The sequence below is a fragment of the Melanerpes formicivorus genome, unplaced genomic scaffold (assembly GCF_026170545.1).
Source record: "Melanerpes formicivorus ecotype bairdi unplaced genomic scaffold, bMelFor1.0.p_v2 SCAF_1, whole genome shotgun sequence".
NCBI classification, from domain to species: Eukaryota; Metazoa; Chordata; class Aves; order Piciformes; family Picidae; genus Melanerpes; species Melanerpes formicivorus.
The window spans coordinates 5,742,939-5,762,014 of record NW_027142353.1 but is presented as its reverse complement, the minus strand read 5'-3'; the positions used below and the strand labels follow the sequence as shown (position 1 = coordinate 5,762,014).

The window sequence follows — 19,076 nt, the reverse complement described above, 5'->3', positions numbered from 1 at the left end:
GAGATGTATGCAGAGTTGCTGGAAAACAGGTTTAAATTCAATTCTTTTTTAGTTTAGACGTGCGACTATTTCCAACCTTCAAAGGCTCCACAAAATCCTCTATAAATCTCTTTGGTCCTTTACCTTACGCTTCACTGAAAGGTACAACAGCCGGAACAAGCTTGCTGAGATCAGATGCATTGCTAAGGCTGCCCAATGAGGCAACCAGATAAGCAAGCTGGATTACTGCAGCTTCAGAGCAGTCAAAACACAATTTCTGTCATAAGAAGAGTATACTAAGTTTGTGAAACGCTTTAAAACATGACATTAATCAAGCAATTAAACAAGCAGCTTCTTCAGCATGTGCGCCAATATGGATATGTAAGGGGGGTGTCTGTATAAGGGATAAAGTGCGTAGGAAGAACCCTATATCCAGCTAGTGGGAATGAGTCTCGGAGAGGACAGCGGGTAAAAGCCCTCTTCACCCCGCAGGCGTCCTCTAAAAATGCCAAAACGTCTTTTAACAGCCCTTCTGGTCTGAAAAATTGCGTCAAATCCCGCAAAATTACTTCTTTAGGCTGTCATTGTCAACTTGATACAAGAGGCGGGCGGACTGCAGAAGGGGCACGTCACAGCGCAGAGCGCCAGAAAGGTACCGAAGTACGGACTGCTTGGGCCGGGGCGGAGACCCCCGACAGCGGCTGAAAGGAGGCGCAATAGGGCCGGCGGGCGGAGGCTGGGCCAGACTGGGCTAATATGCGGCCCCGCGGGGCGGGTGGGGGCGGGTGGGGGGAGGAGGGCGCGGGTGGGGTCTGGCCGTGACTGATGGGCCAGATGCGGCTAAATGTTTTAGAAAAGGGGGGGCGCCTGGCCCGCTGGTTCGGCTTTAGCCACGGTGTTTGGTTCACTGCTGACGGCCGCCGGGTCCTGCTGCAGGCGCTTGTACCTCCCGCCTCCGCTCATCGCTGGCGATCGGGGGCAGCCGGCTCCAGGAGGGGATAGTCAGCGGGGGCGCGAAGCGCGGCAACTGACGGAGCGCGTTTCCCTCGCTCGGCAGGCAGAGCCCCGCAGGCGGCGAGCGGGGAGGATCGACTCCATTCGGCGAGGTGAGGGGGAGAGGAGCGGGGGACACAGCGGGGCGACGCCGAGCAGGTCAGGTCACGGGGGACTTAGCCACCCCACAGGTTTTCGGCCCGACGTTGCTCTGCCGGCTGCACCGCCTCCACCCCTGCCCGTCCTCATCTGGTAGCAGGCAGCGCCCAGGCTCCAGCCTCGGGCGGCAGGAGCAGTGGCGGCGACCGGCGGGGCGCAGTGTCCCTGTAGGTGACGCCCCGTTCCCTCTCTTCGCGCAGGTCGGTGCTGACGGCGACGGGCGCCCGGCGGAGGATCAGTCGTGCCGCAGAGCCATGCCCGCTGCCCGGCCCTGGAGGCTGCCCGCCCTCCTCCTGCTGCTCCCACTTCTCAGCTGCCGCGCCGAGGCCGACGACTCCCTGCGTCCGCCGAGCCCGGGCAGGCTGAGCCCGCCGCCGGCAGCCGACGCCGTTCATCTGACTGCCGGGACCCCCGCGCTGCGGGGCGCCGAGCCCAACACCTCCCGCACGGCCGCCCTGCCTAAGGGAGTCGGGGGGCCGGCTGGCGGACGCCCGCGCTCGGCCTCGCCCCCCATGTGTACGGGGCAAACGGAGATCAAGGAGACTTTCAAGTACATCAACACGGTGGTGTCCTGCCTCGTCTTCGTCCTGGGCATCATCGGCAACTCCACACTGCTGCGGATCATCTACAAGAACAAGTGCATGAGGAATGGTCCAAACATCCTCATCGCCAGTCTGGCCCTGGGCGACCTGCTTCATATTATCATCGACATCCCTATCAACGTTTACAAGGTAAGGGGGAGCCGGAATTAGGTCCGGGCGCGGGGGTGCAGCGGGCTCTCGTCGGGGCTCCTCACCGACTCTCGCAGGTACCTAGCACCTCCGTGGCTGCTGGGAAGACGCGCGTCCCGCTTCTGGCTAGAAGAAACCCGGGAGCTAGACCTCCTGCCAAAAACATGCCGGAAGGTGGTATTTTGGTCAGACGTTGTCCTTGTTCCATATCACACCCCTTCAGTGCCCCAGTTCCAACCCTTTTAGTCCAGGTTGGGAACAGGACAGCGTGTGCAGCTGGAGGTGGTCAGGCTCTGAAAATCACCTGGAAACAGGTGCTGTCCCAGGAATAACATAAATAAATAAAATAGATCAGGGCTCCATGGGTTCATGGCTTCCTTTCTTTCCCCCGAGGAGTGGAGGAGGAGGAAGAGAAGACAGTCTGCTTAGGAATTCGTTGAGCACTTGAATCCATCCTTTAGTGACGACTGGCATCCCTCCTGGGAGGGATGCTGGAAATAGCAAGGCACCTTCTGCGTTTAGAGTTTACAGTCTGGGTCCCTGAGCACCCATTAGTTATGGCGTAAAGTGAACATGACAGGTTTCATCTGTTCCTTCTCCTCATTTCATATCCGTGCTTGTAAACTGTGGAGTTGACTACTTTCAGCTTTGAGAAACCACGTGGAAGTTACAGTTTCTGAATTTAGTCTTCTCTAGCCATAGTGATTACTCCAAGAGGCTACTAAAAAGGGGGGATCCTGCATCTTTGTCCTTTTAAAGTATTGATGCATGAAAAAGCAGGGAACATCACAAGTGTGTTAAATTCATAAACCAGATAATTTGGATTATAGGAGAGTTCTTCAGTTTGGGGATGTCATTTTTTACTGTACTATGTACATTTACCATAGTTGTTGTGAGGGGTGTGTACTCTTCTGACTGAAAGTGGAATTTGTGAAACAAAATCCTTTATGTTGCTTTGAAAAAGCTATACTTTGGGTCAAAAATTATATTAAACACAAATATTTTTTAAGTGTTCTCAGAACAAAACAGCTGCTCACTACAAGATTTTGTGATCTCAGTGACACCATTTCAAAATTAAAGGAAGGATAACATGCAAAAATATACCACGGTCCTTATCTTGATTGAATGTCATCAAGTACATCATTATGAGTGGGCTGGAGTGGGAAGAATGAAAGGTCAGATTGCAAACCCTTAAATACTATCCCAGGTACAAGTCCAGGATTTTTAGCCTGGAGAAGAGGAGACTCAGGGGTGACCTCATTGCTGTCTACAACTACCTGAAGGGGGATTGTAGACAGGCAGAGGTTGGTCTCTTCTCCCAGGCAGCCAGCACCAGAACAAGAGGACACAGTCTCAGGCTGCGCCAGGGGAGGTTCAGGCTGGAGGTCAGGAGGAAGTTTTACGCAGAGAGAGTGATTGCCCATTGGAATGGTCTGCCCGGGGAGGTGGTAGAGTCGCCATTGCTGGAGGTGTTCAGGAGGAGACTTGACAGGGTGCTTGGTTGCATAGTTTATTTGGTTGGGTGGTGTTGGATGATAGGTTGGACACGATGATCTTGAAGGTCTCTTCCTACCTGGTCTATTCTATTCTATTCTATTCTATTCTATTCTATTCTATTCTATTCTATTCTATTCTATTCTATTCTATTCTATTCTATTCTATTCTATTCTATTCCTCTATTTCTGTTATGCTATTGATAATACTAGGAGCTAAGCAAGAACCCTCAGGAGTTAAACCTCCCACACTGCTCCTCATCTTAACGAGGAGCCCACAATAAATTGGTATTATCCCTTACAATAATGACAGAAATGTGTGCTGTTTTGAAACAGGACTGTTGAATAAATTTGAGTTTCTCAATAAACCTTAGACTTGGTGTTTATGTAATCCAGATTAAGAGTTTAAGTGAGGTTTGATCTGATAATTTTTTATCATTTCTGCATCCCTTTTAGTTCCATCCGCAGGTTAACGTTATAAGGGAGAATACAGCAGTGCAATCAAAAAGCTGGCAATAATCACCTAGCAGTATGGGGAAATAAAAGATAGAAAGGGCTTAGCTTGTAAATCAAACATAGTTTGCAATTGTAGCTTGCAATTTGAAGCTATTTTAAAATGTATGAAACAGATCTTCAGAACTGCTACCAGATCTTCTCAGTTAGACAGCTGTATGAAAAAGAGTGTGAGAGAATCTCTCATGTCAATAAAATGCAGCAGTTTACTCAACAGCACTTGTGGTGTGAGTGTCAATGAATGCTTTCCAGATAGACCTAGAAGAGAACAGCATTTTATTAGTTATTAAATGTGATAACTGCAAAAGATGTCCCCTATTGACTAGTAAAGTGAATGGGTAGCTAGCTGAAAAACTCTGCAAATCAAAATTTGCATCTCTTAAATTGAAGGTGTCTAAAGAAAAGCATATGTTATCTAGGTTGGGCAGATGCAGGCTGATGTGTCAGATGCTAATAAGTCCATTGCACTTGATAAATTTGAAGATTGATCAATACGTTCAGTAGAAAATGGAAAGTGCTTATATCTTGTCACACAGTCAGGAAACGAGTGATGAAATGAGGGTTTGAGGGGCATTCAGTTTTAGTGTGCAGAACCTGAAAGACCTTTTTGGCATTTAGGGTCCTTCCTGGTAAACAATCTGGCTTTGGTAAAACCCCCAGATCTGCAGAATAGGAAGTGAAGTCATTCTGCAGTCTGTAGCCTTCTGACAATGCAGATCTTATACAAAACTGCTACTAGTGGGATATGAAGGCAGTCCTATGTCTGGTCAACTGCTTCACTAAACAGACCAAGTAAGCATGTCTTCTTTAATCTGAGGCTGCAAAACAGTAATTAAAGGTGTAAATATAAGGAGCAGAAAGATAGAGTAGGTAGTCAGTGAGCTTTTTATGTTGTTCTCTGCTCTTAATCTTTGGAAAACAAGGCAGTGGCAGCTTGGACACCTGACAGTACAAGTCTGCAGTTCTGGAAGTCTTATGCTCAGTTTTTCAAATCTACAAAATTAGTGACTCCGGTGTGCAAGACACCAACACAACATCAGGATTGGAAATTTCAAGCTGTCTCTTGTTCACTTATGTGTAATGTGTTAGGAACATAGACTTTAAAAAGCCATAATCAAATAATATAATAGCATGCTTTGTCTTCTGATATCTAGATGACATCTTTCTCATTTTTCAATATTTATTCTCTTACACTAAATGCAATTTATTGTCATCTTCCAATGGATTTTTAACAAGGAGAAAAACCTGTCCTCTGCACACGATTTTCAAATGCTTCATTATCAATTTGCTATGACACAAATGACTGAGGAATTGTATCTACCTGGAAATGTTGTCACAGATTGTTTTGTCTTAGAGCACAGTATAAGGGAGGGAAAAAAAAAATCAAGAGAAGGCAAAAAGTCTTTTTTTTTTTATCCAAGACAATGATCAAGGCCAAAATCAGCTTCATAGGCAATGTTTATTTTTTTTTATCTTTCAATAATGTGTTTTAGGAATTGAATAGCAATATATATTTAACATTATATCACAGTATCACAGAATCACCAAGGTTGGAAGAGACCTCAGAGATCATCAAGTCCAACCTGGCACCACAGACCTCATGACTAGACAATGGCACCAAGTGCCGCATCCAATCCCCTCTTGAACCCCTCCAGGGATGGTGACCCCACCACCTCCCTGGGCAGCCCATTCCAATGGTGAATGACTCTCTCAGTGAAGAACTTTCTCCTCACCTGGAGCCTAAACTTCCCCTGGCACAGCTTGAGACTGTGTCCTCTTGTTCTGTTGCTGGTTGCTTGAGAGAAGAGACCAACTCCCTCCTGGCTACAACCACCTTTCAGGTAGTTGTAGACAGCAATGAGGTCTCCCCTGAGCATCCTCTTCTCCAGGCTAAACAATCCCAGCTCCCTCAGCCTCTTCTCGTATTGTCAGGCACTGGAAAGATAAGAAAGATCTGATTAGGAACTGCAAATTCGAGGCAAACATGAAGTGCCCACTTTGTTAATGCAGTCCTTTGAAAAAGGCAGAGTTTCCATGGAAATGTCTTTATGATGACCTTACTAACTCTTGTAATGCAAGTATCTTGGTCATGCATCATGATACATCCTATCTTTTCCTACCTTTTCATAAAAGTCAAGGTGCATGTCTTTTGGAAACATTGTTACTATTCCACATTACAACTCTTGGCCCAGTGGTGCTTTTGATGTTAAAGATAACAGACAGAGGTCTTCTGAAGTTCATCACAGAATTTTGTACACAAAGTTTATTGATCTCTGGCCATATTAAGCTAGAAGCCTAGTTTGCTTAGTGCTCTTTATGGTCAACGGATGCGGCTTACAGGCACTTAAGAAAGATCTGAATTGTTCATTAAAGAAACCTGTCTAGACTGTACAGGCAATGGGGGATAACTTTGTTCAGTAGTTAAATGGGGACAAGCTACTATGAAGGCCAGTGTGTGAGGTAGGGGTCATGCCTGTGTTTGGTCTACGGTACACATGTAGTTTTCATGGTGGATCTTCAAACTGAAATAGATTATGTCAGTACAGATGCATAAAATTAGAGTGTTTTTTTCATTATATATACATTCTTTATTCACTCATAAGATGCCTGTGGCAAATTTCAAAACAAGTTTTCATCTCTTTTGTTTTTTGCTTCTACCCTGTGTTTACAGTTCCAATCTGACAGCATCAGGGCTTTAACAGTTGATTTTGATACAGTACTTTTCCTAGCGTAGTGAGATTGCAAAAGTTTTGACACTGACAAAGCAATGTGAGGTCTGTCATTTTCAAAATGTATGTGTGTTATTGCTTGATCTTAATTATCTATTTTTTAAAAATGAAGTTTCTAAGCCAGACTAAGACCTTAGTTTTCCAAGTTACTAATAAAGGCACAGGAAAAGAAACTAATTGCATGCCTCGTATTAAGATTTACAGTTTACTGGATAGATCAGTGAAACATTCTTCGCTTAACTAGGAGGCAGGAAATACATTTTCTTGGCTTTAGGGATGATCCCCACCCTGACATCATAATTATTGTTAAATATTAATAAGTTTGGTAATGATGCCTGACTTATCCCTGACCATAAGTTTAATTTCCTGGGCAAATTTCCTGTTTTCAGAACTGCTTGCCTCTATGAAATGCTAAAAAAATACTTTGTTTTCATGGTCTCATAAAAGTATCAGGTGCAAATCTACCAGTCATTTCACAGATATATGGAAAAAAGTGTTGCTCATGAATTAGGTAATTAGGTGTACTGTTGCATGTCTGATCTCCTCTGTGGTTCTGTGATTCCTAATGGTGAATCGTAGAATCACAGAATGGTCTGGGTTGGAAGGGACTTCTGAAGGTCATCAAGTCCAATCCTTTCTGCAGTCAACTAGATCAGGTTGCCCAGAGCACTGTCAAACCTCACTTTGAACATCTCCAGGGATGGGGCCCCAATTACCTCCCTAGGCAACCTGTTCCAGTGTTCCACCACCCTCATGAAAATCAAATCCTATCATCCTGTGAACAGTATCACAGTATCACAGTATCACTAAGGTTGGAAGAGACCTCAAAGATCATCAAGTCCAACCTGTCACCACAGACCTCATGACTAGACCATGGTACCAAGTGCCACGTCCAATCCCCTCTTGAACACCTCCAGGGACGGTGACTCCACCACCTCCCCGGGCAGCCCATTCCAGTGACGAATTACTCTCTCCATGCACACATGGAACACACACTCCTGCTTTGCATGTCTGTGTGCATTCATTGCTTGGAACATAGGACACTGATATAATAATAAGTGCACACTTTGCTACTTCTTCATGCCTGAATGCAGAAAGTCAACAGTAGTAGCATGTTGGAGTAGTGGCATCAGCCTCCTGGCTGGTGACCACAACAGCTGAGCCACTGAAGCCAGCGTCTTGTGCTTACATGCCAGCGCAGACCAGCAGCAGATTACAAACTTTTTTCTCTTCCTACACAGCCAAGAGGAAGCAGGACAGGAATTTCACACAGATGTGTTGCTGAGTTTCAACATCTCTTGGGGCTACTGTGCAGCTTTCACATCAGTTTAGATTCAGATATGTTCCTGGTCTGAGAAGGTGTTGGCTAGGAGTGCATCAGATGTATTGGTTGTTTTAAGTATGATTTATTTCACTTCATTCTGCACTGTGTTCCCTTTCCTTTAATTCTACTTAATCTTCAACATGTTTCGGTGATGGTGAAGTTAAAACATTCCCCATGCAAAATAAATTACCATAAAACACTGGAAAAGGTCACTAAGAATACAGCTGATGGTAGACTTCTTTTGGCATTTTGCTGCTGAAAATGCAATATTATTTTTCTCTTTGCTGCCACTTGGCAGTATCTCCTGACTCTGAAGTCATTTATCATTTGTAAATGGCACTCTTTGTACAGAAAATTGTTCTACCCATACAAAATTGGATTAAACTATTATTTGTACTTCACTGAGAATAATCATTGCTCTTGTACACAAATATGGTGCTCCTGAATACTGGATTCCTGGATTTCCACTGCATTTTAAGGCAATGTTTTGAGGAGATGGCAATACAGAAGAGAGCAACAACAAAGAAGCATAGTTTAGCAGTTAAAACATTCTTGGTGTTTTTCTTCTACTTTCTTCATGTTTTCATGCTTTTGCTGCAGAGCATATCGTTGGGACTTGCAATACCATGATAAACTTATAATTTGTTCATTAGAATGGTCAAATTTCATAATACACCAGATGCAAGAGATAAAGGACATGTTTCTCCAATCCAATGCAGACAGCTGTATGTTCATTCTGACTCTGATTGGCTGAATGCAAGTTATATTTTGATGTTATGGTAAACCCAAGCTAAACTCAGCCTTTCTCTCAGTAGACTGCATTCACTCAAATGCAGCCCACCTTATGTCTCATAAACCACAGCTGGCTGAAATCCAGTTAGCTTGGAGCACAGATGTGACTGCACCTGAGAGATAAGCATTAGTTCAGGGGAATCTCCAATTTGTGGCTGATGTAGTTGTGATTTTAGGGAAGAGAGACAGGGAGTGTCTTACATGTACACCAGCTAGGTGTAGCTAAAAGTCTTCAACAGAATCTTCCAAAGTAAATTTGATCAAAGTTTAGAATTTTGAAGTGCTTTTCTAATGAGTCATCTCTGGTTTAATGTATACGCACATACAATCTACCATAGACACTGTAAACAAGTGTATGATGCACTTGCTGCTTAGTCCTGGATTTCTATAGCAACCTAAGCCTGATTGATATAAATTAAATTAGTCCAGTGTCACTTGATTATGTGGAGCACCTGTAATTACTCACATTGCAGTTTGATAGGAGTTTGTTACCATCGACTCCTTGTAGCAATTCAAGTCTCAGGGAGAGTCTTTACTGAAAACTGCAGACTGAGTTATTTTCCCACATCACATAAGTAAATATACTGGTTCTTACTTCCTCTGCTTTATTACTTTCCAGAAAAATCTCAAGAAACATAAATCCTTAGAATTGATTTTTCTGCTTCATTTCTGCATTATGCCATTTTTCTTACTTAAGTAGATCATTTAAGTGGGCTGTGTTATAGTTCTACCACTGTTCTTTCCAAAATTCCATTTCAGCACAGGATTCTAAAGCAGATTTCTGAAGGTCTTCTGGTGTCTGAAAATACTGGTAGACACTTCATATGAAGATTTCACCGAGCACATGGACACAAAGTACACTTAACTTCGTGCTGCAGTAAAGTAATACTTACAATGGGGGTTCTGAGAAACTGTCTTGCCCCGTGTAACTGTATATCCATAGATGCACATTTGCTGAACCAAAACCATGTGAGCAGGCAACTCCATGGCTATACACAATCCTTTTGGTCCCCAGCAGAATCTATTTCTTCTTTTGCTACATCCCTGTTAAGTAAGATGTCTGGGGAGACCAGCTCAGGGGAAGATTTTGCAATCTCTTTTAGACAGTTACCATTCTTTCCTTTTCCATTTTGTAGCCCTCTATCTGCAGCAGGTCCAAAAGGCCTTGTTCATAGAAAGTTATGAAAAACAGAGATGGACTTAGATCATGTAACTAATTACAGAAACTCAGAAAGTTTACTTTTGTATATAACATTTGCAACTATTTCTTGGCATAACCTCTCTTCTGGAGAGTCTTGTTTTTACGAGGAACTGGAAGATTTGGCTGCTTTTGTCGTGTATTTGAGCCATCAGCATAGCTTATATTAGAGTACGAAGATCAAATGTTTCTAAATTGAAGCTACAGGTGAAAAGTTCATAGCATCAACTGTGCTCTCTGTGCTCTCTTGCATCCAGTAAGTCTTGTCCTCTAAATCAGCTAGCCACTAGGCATGCAGCAGATTTCTGTTAAAATGTGCAACCCCCCAAAGTTCAACTGAACCAACCTAAAATTGTTGTGCTTTTTCCTTTATTCTGTAACATCAGTAGACATGCAGAATGAATTATAACCCATAAACACTGGAAAACTGATCAGTAAAGATCTTTAGAGTGGGATTTATCTGATCTGTTTATATGTGCTGCAAACCACTGAGTTCAGACTAGCTCTTTAGGCTTCACTAGTGCCCAGTGCATCATCCTTCCTTTAGTTATCAAAAGGTCTGCTAAATACTGTGCTCTCCCATGTTGGCCGATTTCTCGTCTGAGAGAGTCTAGACACCAAATAAACTCCCACTTCAGATGGGCAGTTGTGGGTTTTGTCCATGTTCTAATAAGACCTGATCAATTTTCTGTATTTCTAGTAAATATAGTTACTTGGAACACGTAAGAAAGTCAATGAATCCTCAAGACAGATAAACCCGATACAAGGACATGGGGAATTCTCACCTGCCCATTCATTTTTCACTGTAAGCACTGGGGGAATGACATGAGAAGCAAAATGAGTGGGGTTTGATTGGCTCAAGAAGTCAGGACCAGTCCTTGCCTAGCCACGGAGTGAGTGAATCTACTGCTTAGTTTTTAGGACATGCCTTGCAGACTCCCTTGTGGAAAAGTTCTTCTTGTCAAAATGTTACATGGTTGAAAAGAAAAACAATCAAAACAGAAGTCTAGGTTGCAGCTTTGGGAATGATGTATTTTTAAATGACTAATTTCTAACTGTTTCCTTTTCACAGCTGCTTGCAGAGGACTGGCCCTTTGGTGTCGAAATGTGCAAATTAGTACCCTTCATTCAAAAGGCATCAGTGGGCATCACAGTGTTGAGTTTGTGTGCCCTCAGTATAGACAGGTGAGACACATTTTTTCATCAAGCTCTATAATAATTTCTTTTAAGAATGGGCTTTGGCTCAAATTTGCTTTTCCTCTCAGCTGATGTAATAGTAATAAGGTAGTTAAACCAGGTGAATTTTCTTATATTTCTAATTCATAAATGTGTGATGTTGCTTCAGGTACCGAGCAGTTGCTTCTTGGAGTCGTATTAAAGGGATTGGCGTGCCAAAATGGACTGCTGTTGAAATTGTACTGATCTGGGTTATATCGGTGATACTGGCTGTTCCAGAAGCTATTGCATTTGACATGATTACAATGGAGTACAAAGGAAAGGATCTTAGAATCTGCCTGCTTCACCCCACGCAGAAAACACCCTTTATGATGGTAAGGCACTGATGTTTATAAAATAACACCGCCCCAGAACAGTTCCTCAGATCTCCTCAGTGTTGTGTGGATTGTAATGGGTGCAAGTAACTATAATGTTAAAAGGAGATGATGACAAATTTCTGAAGTATGTCAGTTGAAAGAAGAACATACTTTTTCTGGGCTTTGAACATACTACTGTCTTGTCCTATTCTCTCATGTGTACTGAATTCCTTACAAATATGCTTTTCAGAACAGTCTGACCAATTAATTTACAATCATAGAATGGTTTTGGTTGGAAAAGACCTTTAAGATCATTGAATCCAACCATTATGTAACTCTGTCAAAGCTGGTGCTAAACCATGTCCTTCAGCACCACATCCACACATCTTTTAAATGCCTCCAGACATCAGGATTCAATCACTTCCCTGAGAAGCCTGTTCCAGTATTAGAAAAGCTTTCAAGTAAGCAGTATCTTTAAAACTCTGCAAACTGGCCCAGACTGCCTACAGAGGTGGTAAATGTCCCATCCCTGGAAACATTCAAGGTCAGGTTGAACTGAGGTCTGAGCAATGTGACTGAGTTAGAGCATACTTTCCGAAATGCTCAGTATTGAACTCCTAACAATGTTTTTTGCTTTTGTTTTCTTTCTAGTTTTACAAGCAAGCTAAGGACTGGTGGCTGTTTAGCTTTTACTTCTGCTTGCCACTGGCTATCACAGCATTTTTCTACACTCTCATGACCTGTGAGATGTTGCGAAAGAAAAGTGGGATGCAGATTGCTCTAAATGACCACTTAAAACAGGTAAAAAATCCCTAACAGTACTGCTGACTGTAGAGAGGGTGACAATAATACCTTTACTGGTTTTGTTGCCACAGCATTATTCTGTTCTTCTATGATGAAAGGAGAAGTTTCCTAGCAGTGGTAGTGCTGAATTTATATATATACATGTATATAAGTATGCATATATTATTGCTCCCAGAAACCTAAGATTTTAGCTGACAATCACAAAGCTGTGTTGTTGTTGTTTGGGTTTTTTTGTTGTTGTTTGGTGTTAACTCTTCAAGTTTTATAGTTTTTATTTCTTCTTTGCAATAATGAGAGCTGGGTATTTTGTGATGAAAACTGAAGTCATGCTGTAACCTAGAAGCTGATGCTATAAAAACATTCACTATCCTGAAGCAATTACATGCTGAGCTGTAGTGAGGTTGATAGTATGTTAGCAGAAGAAAACACATTCCAAAATACATTTCTAGTTAGTAGTGCACCAGACACAAACATCATAAGTCACTAGAATTAAACTACCTTTGCACTAAAATGTGTATTTGTGCTTCTTTGTTTTTTCTACATTATTAAAGCTGTAATTGAAATCTCTTGGGGTATTTGAAAATAAGACCTGTGTTGAAAGTGCAAGAAATTTCAGTTGGAAACAAGCTGGTACTTAAAAGTGATTGAAGAGACTAATATGTCTTTATTTTAATTTAAATGGCTGTTTTCATGTCCTTGATTTTTTCTATTATTACTCATACTTCTTAAAATTAGAGATTCAGAGAATCCGTGCAAGGCATCTAAACCAACAGAAAGTATTAAGTACATATTCCAAGAAAATAAGGTAATCTGATGTTCTCCTAGTTCCTGTTTTGATAGGATTTTTATTTTGTTTATTAAACATTTGGATAGTATAAGACAACAATCTAGAGGGAGGCATAAACTGTGACACTGTCCTGTTCAATTCTCATTTTCAGAGACGTGAGGTGGCCAAAACTGTGTTCTGTCTGGTACTTGTTTTTGCCTTGTGTTGGCTCCCACTTCACTTAAGCAGAATACTGAAACTCACTATTTATGATCAGAAGGACCCCAACAGATGTGAACTTCTAAGGTGAGACTGCAAAATTAAAATGCCTTTGCACTGCTGACATTCTCCATAAGCATATTTGAATTTCCTAATGAACTAGCTTATTCTGTGTCTCTGATGTTCTCTCTGCTTCTTTATCCAGAACACTCTAGTTTCTCTTCAGTAGCAGCAGCAGGAAATGATGAGGAATCTCATGTACACAAAGTGTCTGTCCTGTTTGCCTGTCTTCTCCTGATCCCTTCTGGGACTGTCCTGATGTGGCATTATGTGGGTGGAGAAGGGATTTGTGTTCCTGATTTCCCTTTGAACAAAACAGCTAGGATTAAATCTGTGAGGAGAACCTCATGAATGTTTCCTCTCACAAGTTAAGGTGGTTGAAGCTTCTAAAATTACTTTCTTGGGAATGGTTTACTGATTCAAACTTCATTACTGAGCACAGTTGTTACCTCCATGAGTTACTCCTGTTGATAGAAGCCCCTTAACATTTAACTTAGTCATGGCTGAGTGAAGCTAAGTTAAAATTTTCATAGTTCTAAACTTCTCCTAAAACTTTCTGGAGAAAATTTTAAGTGCCTCTCTTTCATTAATTTTTCCATACAGTTTTTTTCTTGTGATGGACTACATTGGTATTAATATGGCTTCACTCAATTCCTGCATCAATCCAATAGCTCTGTATTTGGTGAGCAAAAGATTCCAAAACTGCTTTAAGGTAAGACACTGCTGGGAGCTACTTCTCTAGTTAAAAGATGATGTCAGCAGTAAAATTCATTCCATGGTATGCACAAAGTGTTTTAAATGGTTTTATACGTTTGGGTTTTTTTATTGCAAGTGAATTATGGCAAGTGTTCTTTCTCTCTCCTGCTGAAGCTACACAGAAAGAAATTGTGGATTCATAGGGGCAAAAAGAGAAAGCAAAAGAGAGGAGCATACAATAAAACCTCTTGGCACCATGCTAATCAGTGCTACATCACTTCCTGACTGGAGCTGGCATCCAGCCACTTCAAGAGCACTGACAAAGCAGACTCAGACCATACTGCAGATGTTCACGTAGCCATAGCCTCTGCAACCCAATGGGGAGGGCACTGACCTCTAGTTCCCCCCATCCTGACTGAGTACTTAAATCAGTAGGCAGTTATGTAAGGCAGAGGGTGCAAATACCTGCTGGTCCCTTTCTAATGACAACATTTAAGGAGATAGACCTGTTTGTACTTTGCCTTGGTTTGAGTGAATAGTCCTGGGCACTAATTCTCCATGCAGGACTTGAGGCTCTGGATTGCATGTGGATTGCAGCCCATCACTCCTTCAGCCTTCATGTCTACCTGGAGAAATCTCCAGGTTTAGTCTTTAGAGTCTTTTTTGTGGCCCACAAAAAAGTGTCTTCAGACACTGCATCAGGGTTGTTACATTACCTACTTTGATTTTTTCTTTTGTTGCCAAACATTTAACCATTGGCCACAGCTAGGCTGATTGCCTGACTGTGTAAACTCCTTAGTGGATACATCTTTCAGTCAGAAGCCAGGCAGCTCCACATCTAGTATTGTTGGGGTATTTCCTTCATGACACGAAAGCACACATCACAGATGCTTTAGCATCAGTCTTGTCTTCCCTGTTTCCATTACCTGCTCCCTGAAAGTAACTGGTGGTGAAATCACCTAAGAGATCTATAGCATCCTGAGTGTGGTAACAAGTAGGTGTGCAGGATCCCAGATGGACTTCCAGCACCCAGAAGCCAGTCAGGAGCATAAGCAAAAGGTTCACAGAACATGTAGTAAATGTATGAACTGTATGTAGGTTTTCACCATTCTCCTACTCAGTTATTTTTTTTCTCCTCAAAAAAAAATAAAAATCAACTAAATAGTGTCTGGCATCTTACTTAGAAAGTATAAATGATTGTGTGCACATTTTTTTCCAAGGAAGATGATCAGACAAAGGACAACAAGGATGCATTTAGAACTGTAGGCCAGACTCAAAGCAATATGTGTGTGGCCACTCATTTTATCCTTCATTGCTCAGGTTAGTCACGAATAGAATAGAATAGAATAGAATAGAATAGAATAGAATAGAATAGAATAGAATAGAATAGAATAGAATAGAATAGAATAGAATTAACCAGGTTGGAAAAGACCTCTGAGATCGAGTCCAACCTATAACCCAACACTATCCAATCAACTAAACCATGGCAACAAGCGCCCCATCCAGTCTCTTCCTAAACACCTCCAGTGATGGTGACTCCACCTCCCTGGGCAGTCCATTCCAATGGCAAATCATTCTTACTTTGAAGAACTGGTGCATCTTGAGACTGTGTCCTCTCATTCTGGTGCTGGTTGCCTGGGAGAAGACACCAAGGCCCACCTGGCTACAACCTACCTTCAGGTAGTTGTAGACAGCAATGAGATCTTCCCTGAGCCTCCTCCAGGCTAAGCAACACCACCTCCCTCAGCCTCTCCTCAGGACTTGTGCCCCAAACCCCTCACCAGCTTTGTTGCCCTTCTCTGGACATGTTCCAGCAACTTGACATCTTTCCTAAAGCGAGGGGCCCAGAACTGGACACAGGACTCAAGGGGTGGCCTAACCAGTGCTGAGTACAGGAGCAGTAATGACTGCCCCTGAGTAATGGGACACACTAGAAGATCATGGCCATTTAAGAAATGCAGAGCTTAACCTTGTTTCATTTCTTACGCTGTAATGCCAAAGCGGCAGCCCACACGCTTGATGTTTTGCTGAAGAAGGCCAGCATTTCAGTGGGTTCTGCCACATGTGCAAAACAAAATGATGTAAAATGTTTATTCCTTTTATTTTAACAGTCGTGCTTGTGTTGCTGGTGTCAATCCAAAGATCTGTTGTCCCTGGAGGAAAGGCAGTCCTGCTTAAAGTTCAAAGCTAATGATCACGGATATGATAATTTCCGCTCCAGTAACAAGTACAGCTCTTCATAAAACAAGCACAAAAAGGTATATTCCTTTACATTAATGCTGGTGCCTTTCTGAGTGAAAGCGGCAGTTACTTTTGATGAGTTGGTAACATTGACAAAAATCTAGTTTCGTGTTTGCACAAAGAAAGAACGTTAAAAGAAAAATAAGCAGTTGCCCTGGAACTGTGTCACATTGAAAATCATGGACATTTATAAAGTCATCATTTATGGAACATGAAGAAAAGCATAGGAAGAACAAGTCATTGTTAGCACTTGAATACTTCTGAATCAGCACTTCCAAATGATCCCTACTTCCTGTACCTTAAATGATCATTTGTATTCACTGTAACAGTTGTAGGAACTGAAGTCACGGTAATTACTAAGCATTATAATTAACGTTAATTGGGTCAAAGCCATTATTATATATAAATAACTCAATATATTATCTTTTGTAAAACAGATTAACCACCATTGCTATTGTGTTGTTTTTTGGTTTTTTTTTTTCAGTAAGACATGAAATATTTTGCAATAGAAGTTTAAATGTAAAGAAGTAGCTTTTTTTCAGGGGTATTACAGAGGTAGTTAATCAAAATATTAAAGGATGCTTTCAAGTCAAAAGTACATTTCACTCTGATAATTGTTTTTAACTATTATTCTTAGAAGGAACCTCCCAAGGCCTCTATAAATACCATTTTGCAACCGCTTTGTGTGTTCACTGCAGTTGGCAGCACTTTGTGTGTGGCCCATTTCACTGTTTCCACATTACTTAATGATAGCAATGGAGAGGCAAAAACCACACCAAAGCAAAAATTACTAAAACTATACAAATGATGGGTAGTTTTGGGAAACAGCTATTCTTAACTGCAAACAAATCAATAGCATCCCATTTAAACAATAACCATTCAAAAGCCTGGTGGCAGTTTGTTGTTTGAGATACTTCTGCACCAACTTAAAACTGTTCTTGCAATTGAGATACTGACTTGGGGCAAAACCCTTTAGAAATAGCAGGTGGGGGGAAAAAATTAACCAAGGGGAACAGAGAGACAATTTGAACTTCTATTTTCATTTAGATGTAAATCTTCAGTAAGAAAATAATCCACAAACTGTACTTCTAGAGGACAGTACTATGTAGCACACTCGTCTTCATACTGGTTTAAAACATATTCTCCTTTTGTGGTTCCGTATTTATGGGCTTAAGAAGATGAGTGATTAGTTTCTGTAAATAGTTTAGTGAATCATAATTAATTATAAAGTATTAAACTATGGGCAGGACCCTGTAAGAATACAGAAAGATAAAGATGCCTGTAGTAAGCATGATGTGTGTTGCCAGGAGCAATGCATGTTTTGTACATACGTGACAGGTCATTCTTTGGCTTTCCATTTCCTATTGATTTGTTACAGATGTCCCCAAAGACTTATTAACATATATTGTGCACTAAGGCATGAGTTTTTCAAGGAAAAAAACTATCTTATAACATGCTCTTATAAAAGACATGTTTTCAATAGGCATGATGTTTTATCACAGTAAAAATATTTATGAAAACTCAGGAATTTTTTCTTTTTAATTCCAAATTTCACTTGCAAGGATTTTTACCTTTTATTCCAGTCGTGATTAAGTTCAAATTTTTCTAGGAAAGTGCCTTAAATATGCTCAGGAGTGAAACAGTTTTCATTATAATGTTTGGCTGATGTTACCTTAAAGATAGGTTTCATCTCATCTGACTTTAGGTAGCTGCAGAGCTACCTTGCAGACACCTCCAAACAGGAGAGGAGAACCCCATCGCTGGTAAACTAGTAAGGGTGTGCTTGTATAATCAAGCTGTACACATGCATTTGAGCACTGGCATGTGTGTGTGTGGCTATGTGTGCAAGTGTGTATGTTGTTGTCCACCATGAGGTTTCTGTTAGCGTCTTTCAGCAACACATTTACCAACTTCCATAATGCTGAGCTTTTAAAAAAGTAAATCTATTTAAATGTATTTTATTTTCTTTGTCCTTTACATTTTAACCTTTTCATGGTAACTGACTCACAGTAAGCCATGAACCTCACTTCCCCCTGCCTGCCTCTGTTTCTGTGAAATGCGTTTCATGTGTTAAGGATGGATAATCAGTTTAATCCTAAAAGTTTGATACCAACCAGTGTTAGTTTCATCCAGTTATATCATTACAGTATTGTACATGTATTTTATTGTTATTTTTATTTAAAATATAGCTGTTGTATTGGCAACCCTGTACCATGGTTTCTCATTTCTCCTGCCGATGATTCTTTGTTAAAGACGAGTCCTGCTAAGTCAGACATTTAGGTTTTGCAAGTAAAGGAGCACGCATATACTGCCCACGTTTTGGAGTGAGTATCTTTGTATTGGGACACCTTTACAGTACTTTTCAAAGCAATATTTTTATCCATGCTCTCATCTCCCATAATAAAGATTTCCAAAGTTTCTGCTTGCATACAGTTAAAAGAATGCACAGGAGAGCTCCCAGTGTATCTGTGTTCTAGCTAAGATGAAATCTCTTAATACTGAAGACAGACATTTCCTAAAGTTCTCAATACAGGTCTCTTTGTCCATCCACTGAAAATCTATGAATGCTTAACCATTCAATTCAGTTGGAGCAGAATTAGGGCACAATAATAGCTCTTTAAACACCCTAGCAGAGATTTGGTACCTTGAATGAAAAAAAGGGAAAAGTGAAATATTAATTTTTTTTTAGCTGTTTGTTTTTTTTTTTGGGGGGGGGGGGGTTGGCAAAGGAGTTTTCTGGAAAAGTCAGGTGTGGGGTAAAACAGGTGGACTAAGGCTCTAAGGCTCTATAAGTGTCAAACAGGAAGTCACAGAAAAAATGCAGAGGCACATGCATCTTTATAGGAC

The 19,076-nt window shown here is 41.5% G+C and overlaps 1 protein-coding gene across 1 annotated transcript; it reads left to right on the top strand.

The window, feature by feature from the left end:
• Window positions 1-781: 781 nt before the first annotated feature.
• On the top strand, window positions 782-18,433 carry EDNRB (endothelin receptor type B). The gene is made up of 8 exons (XM_068157790.1): window positions 782-1,085; window positions 1,332-1,862; window positions 10,984-11,096; window positions 11,257-11,461; window positions 12,095-12,244; window positions 13,186-13,319; window positions 13,896-14,004; window positions 16,100-18,433. The coding sequence occupies exons 2-8, from the start codon at window positions 1,386-1,388 to the stop codon at window positions 16,229-16,231; spliced, it is 1,320 nt and encodes a 439-aa protein (XP_068013891.1). The 5' UTR covers window positions 782-1,085; window positions 1,332-1,385; the 3' UTR covers window positions 16,232-18,433.
• The last annotated feature ends 643 nt before the right edge of the window (window positions 18,434-19,076 follow it).

Excerpts from the sequence above, each read along its gene's own strand:
- EDNRB (XM_068157790.1), top strand. The coding sequence starts at position 1,386 with ATGCCCGCTGCCCGGCCCTGGAGGCTGCCCGCCCTCCTCCTGCTGCTC. Across the intron at positions 11,097-11,256 it reads TGTGCCCTCAGTATAGACAG|GTACCGAGCAGTTGCTTCTT; the intron begins GTGAGACACATT and ends ATGTTGCTTCAG. Across the intron at positions 11,462-12,094 it reads AGAAAACACCCTTTATGATG|TTTTACAAGCAAGCTAAGGA; the intron begins GTAAGGCACTGA and ends TTTTCTTTCTAG.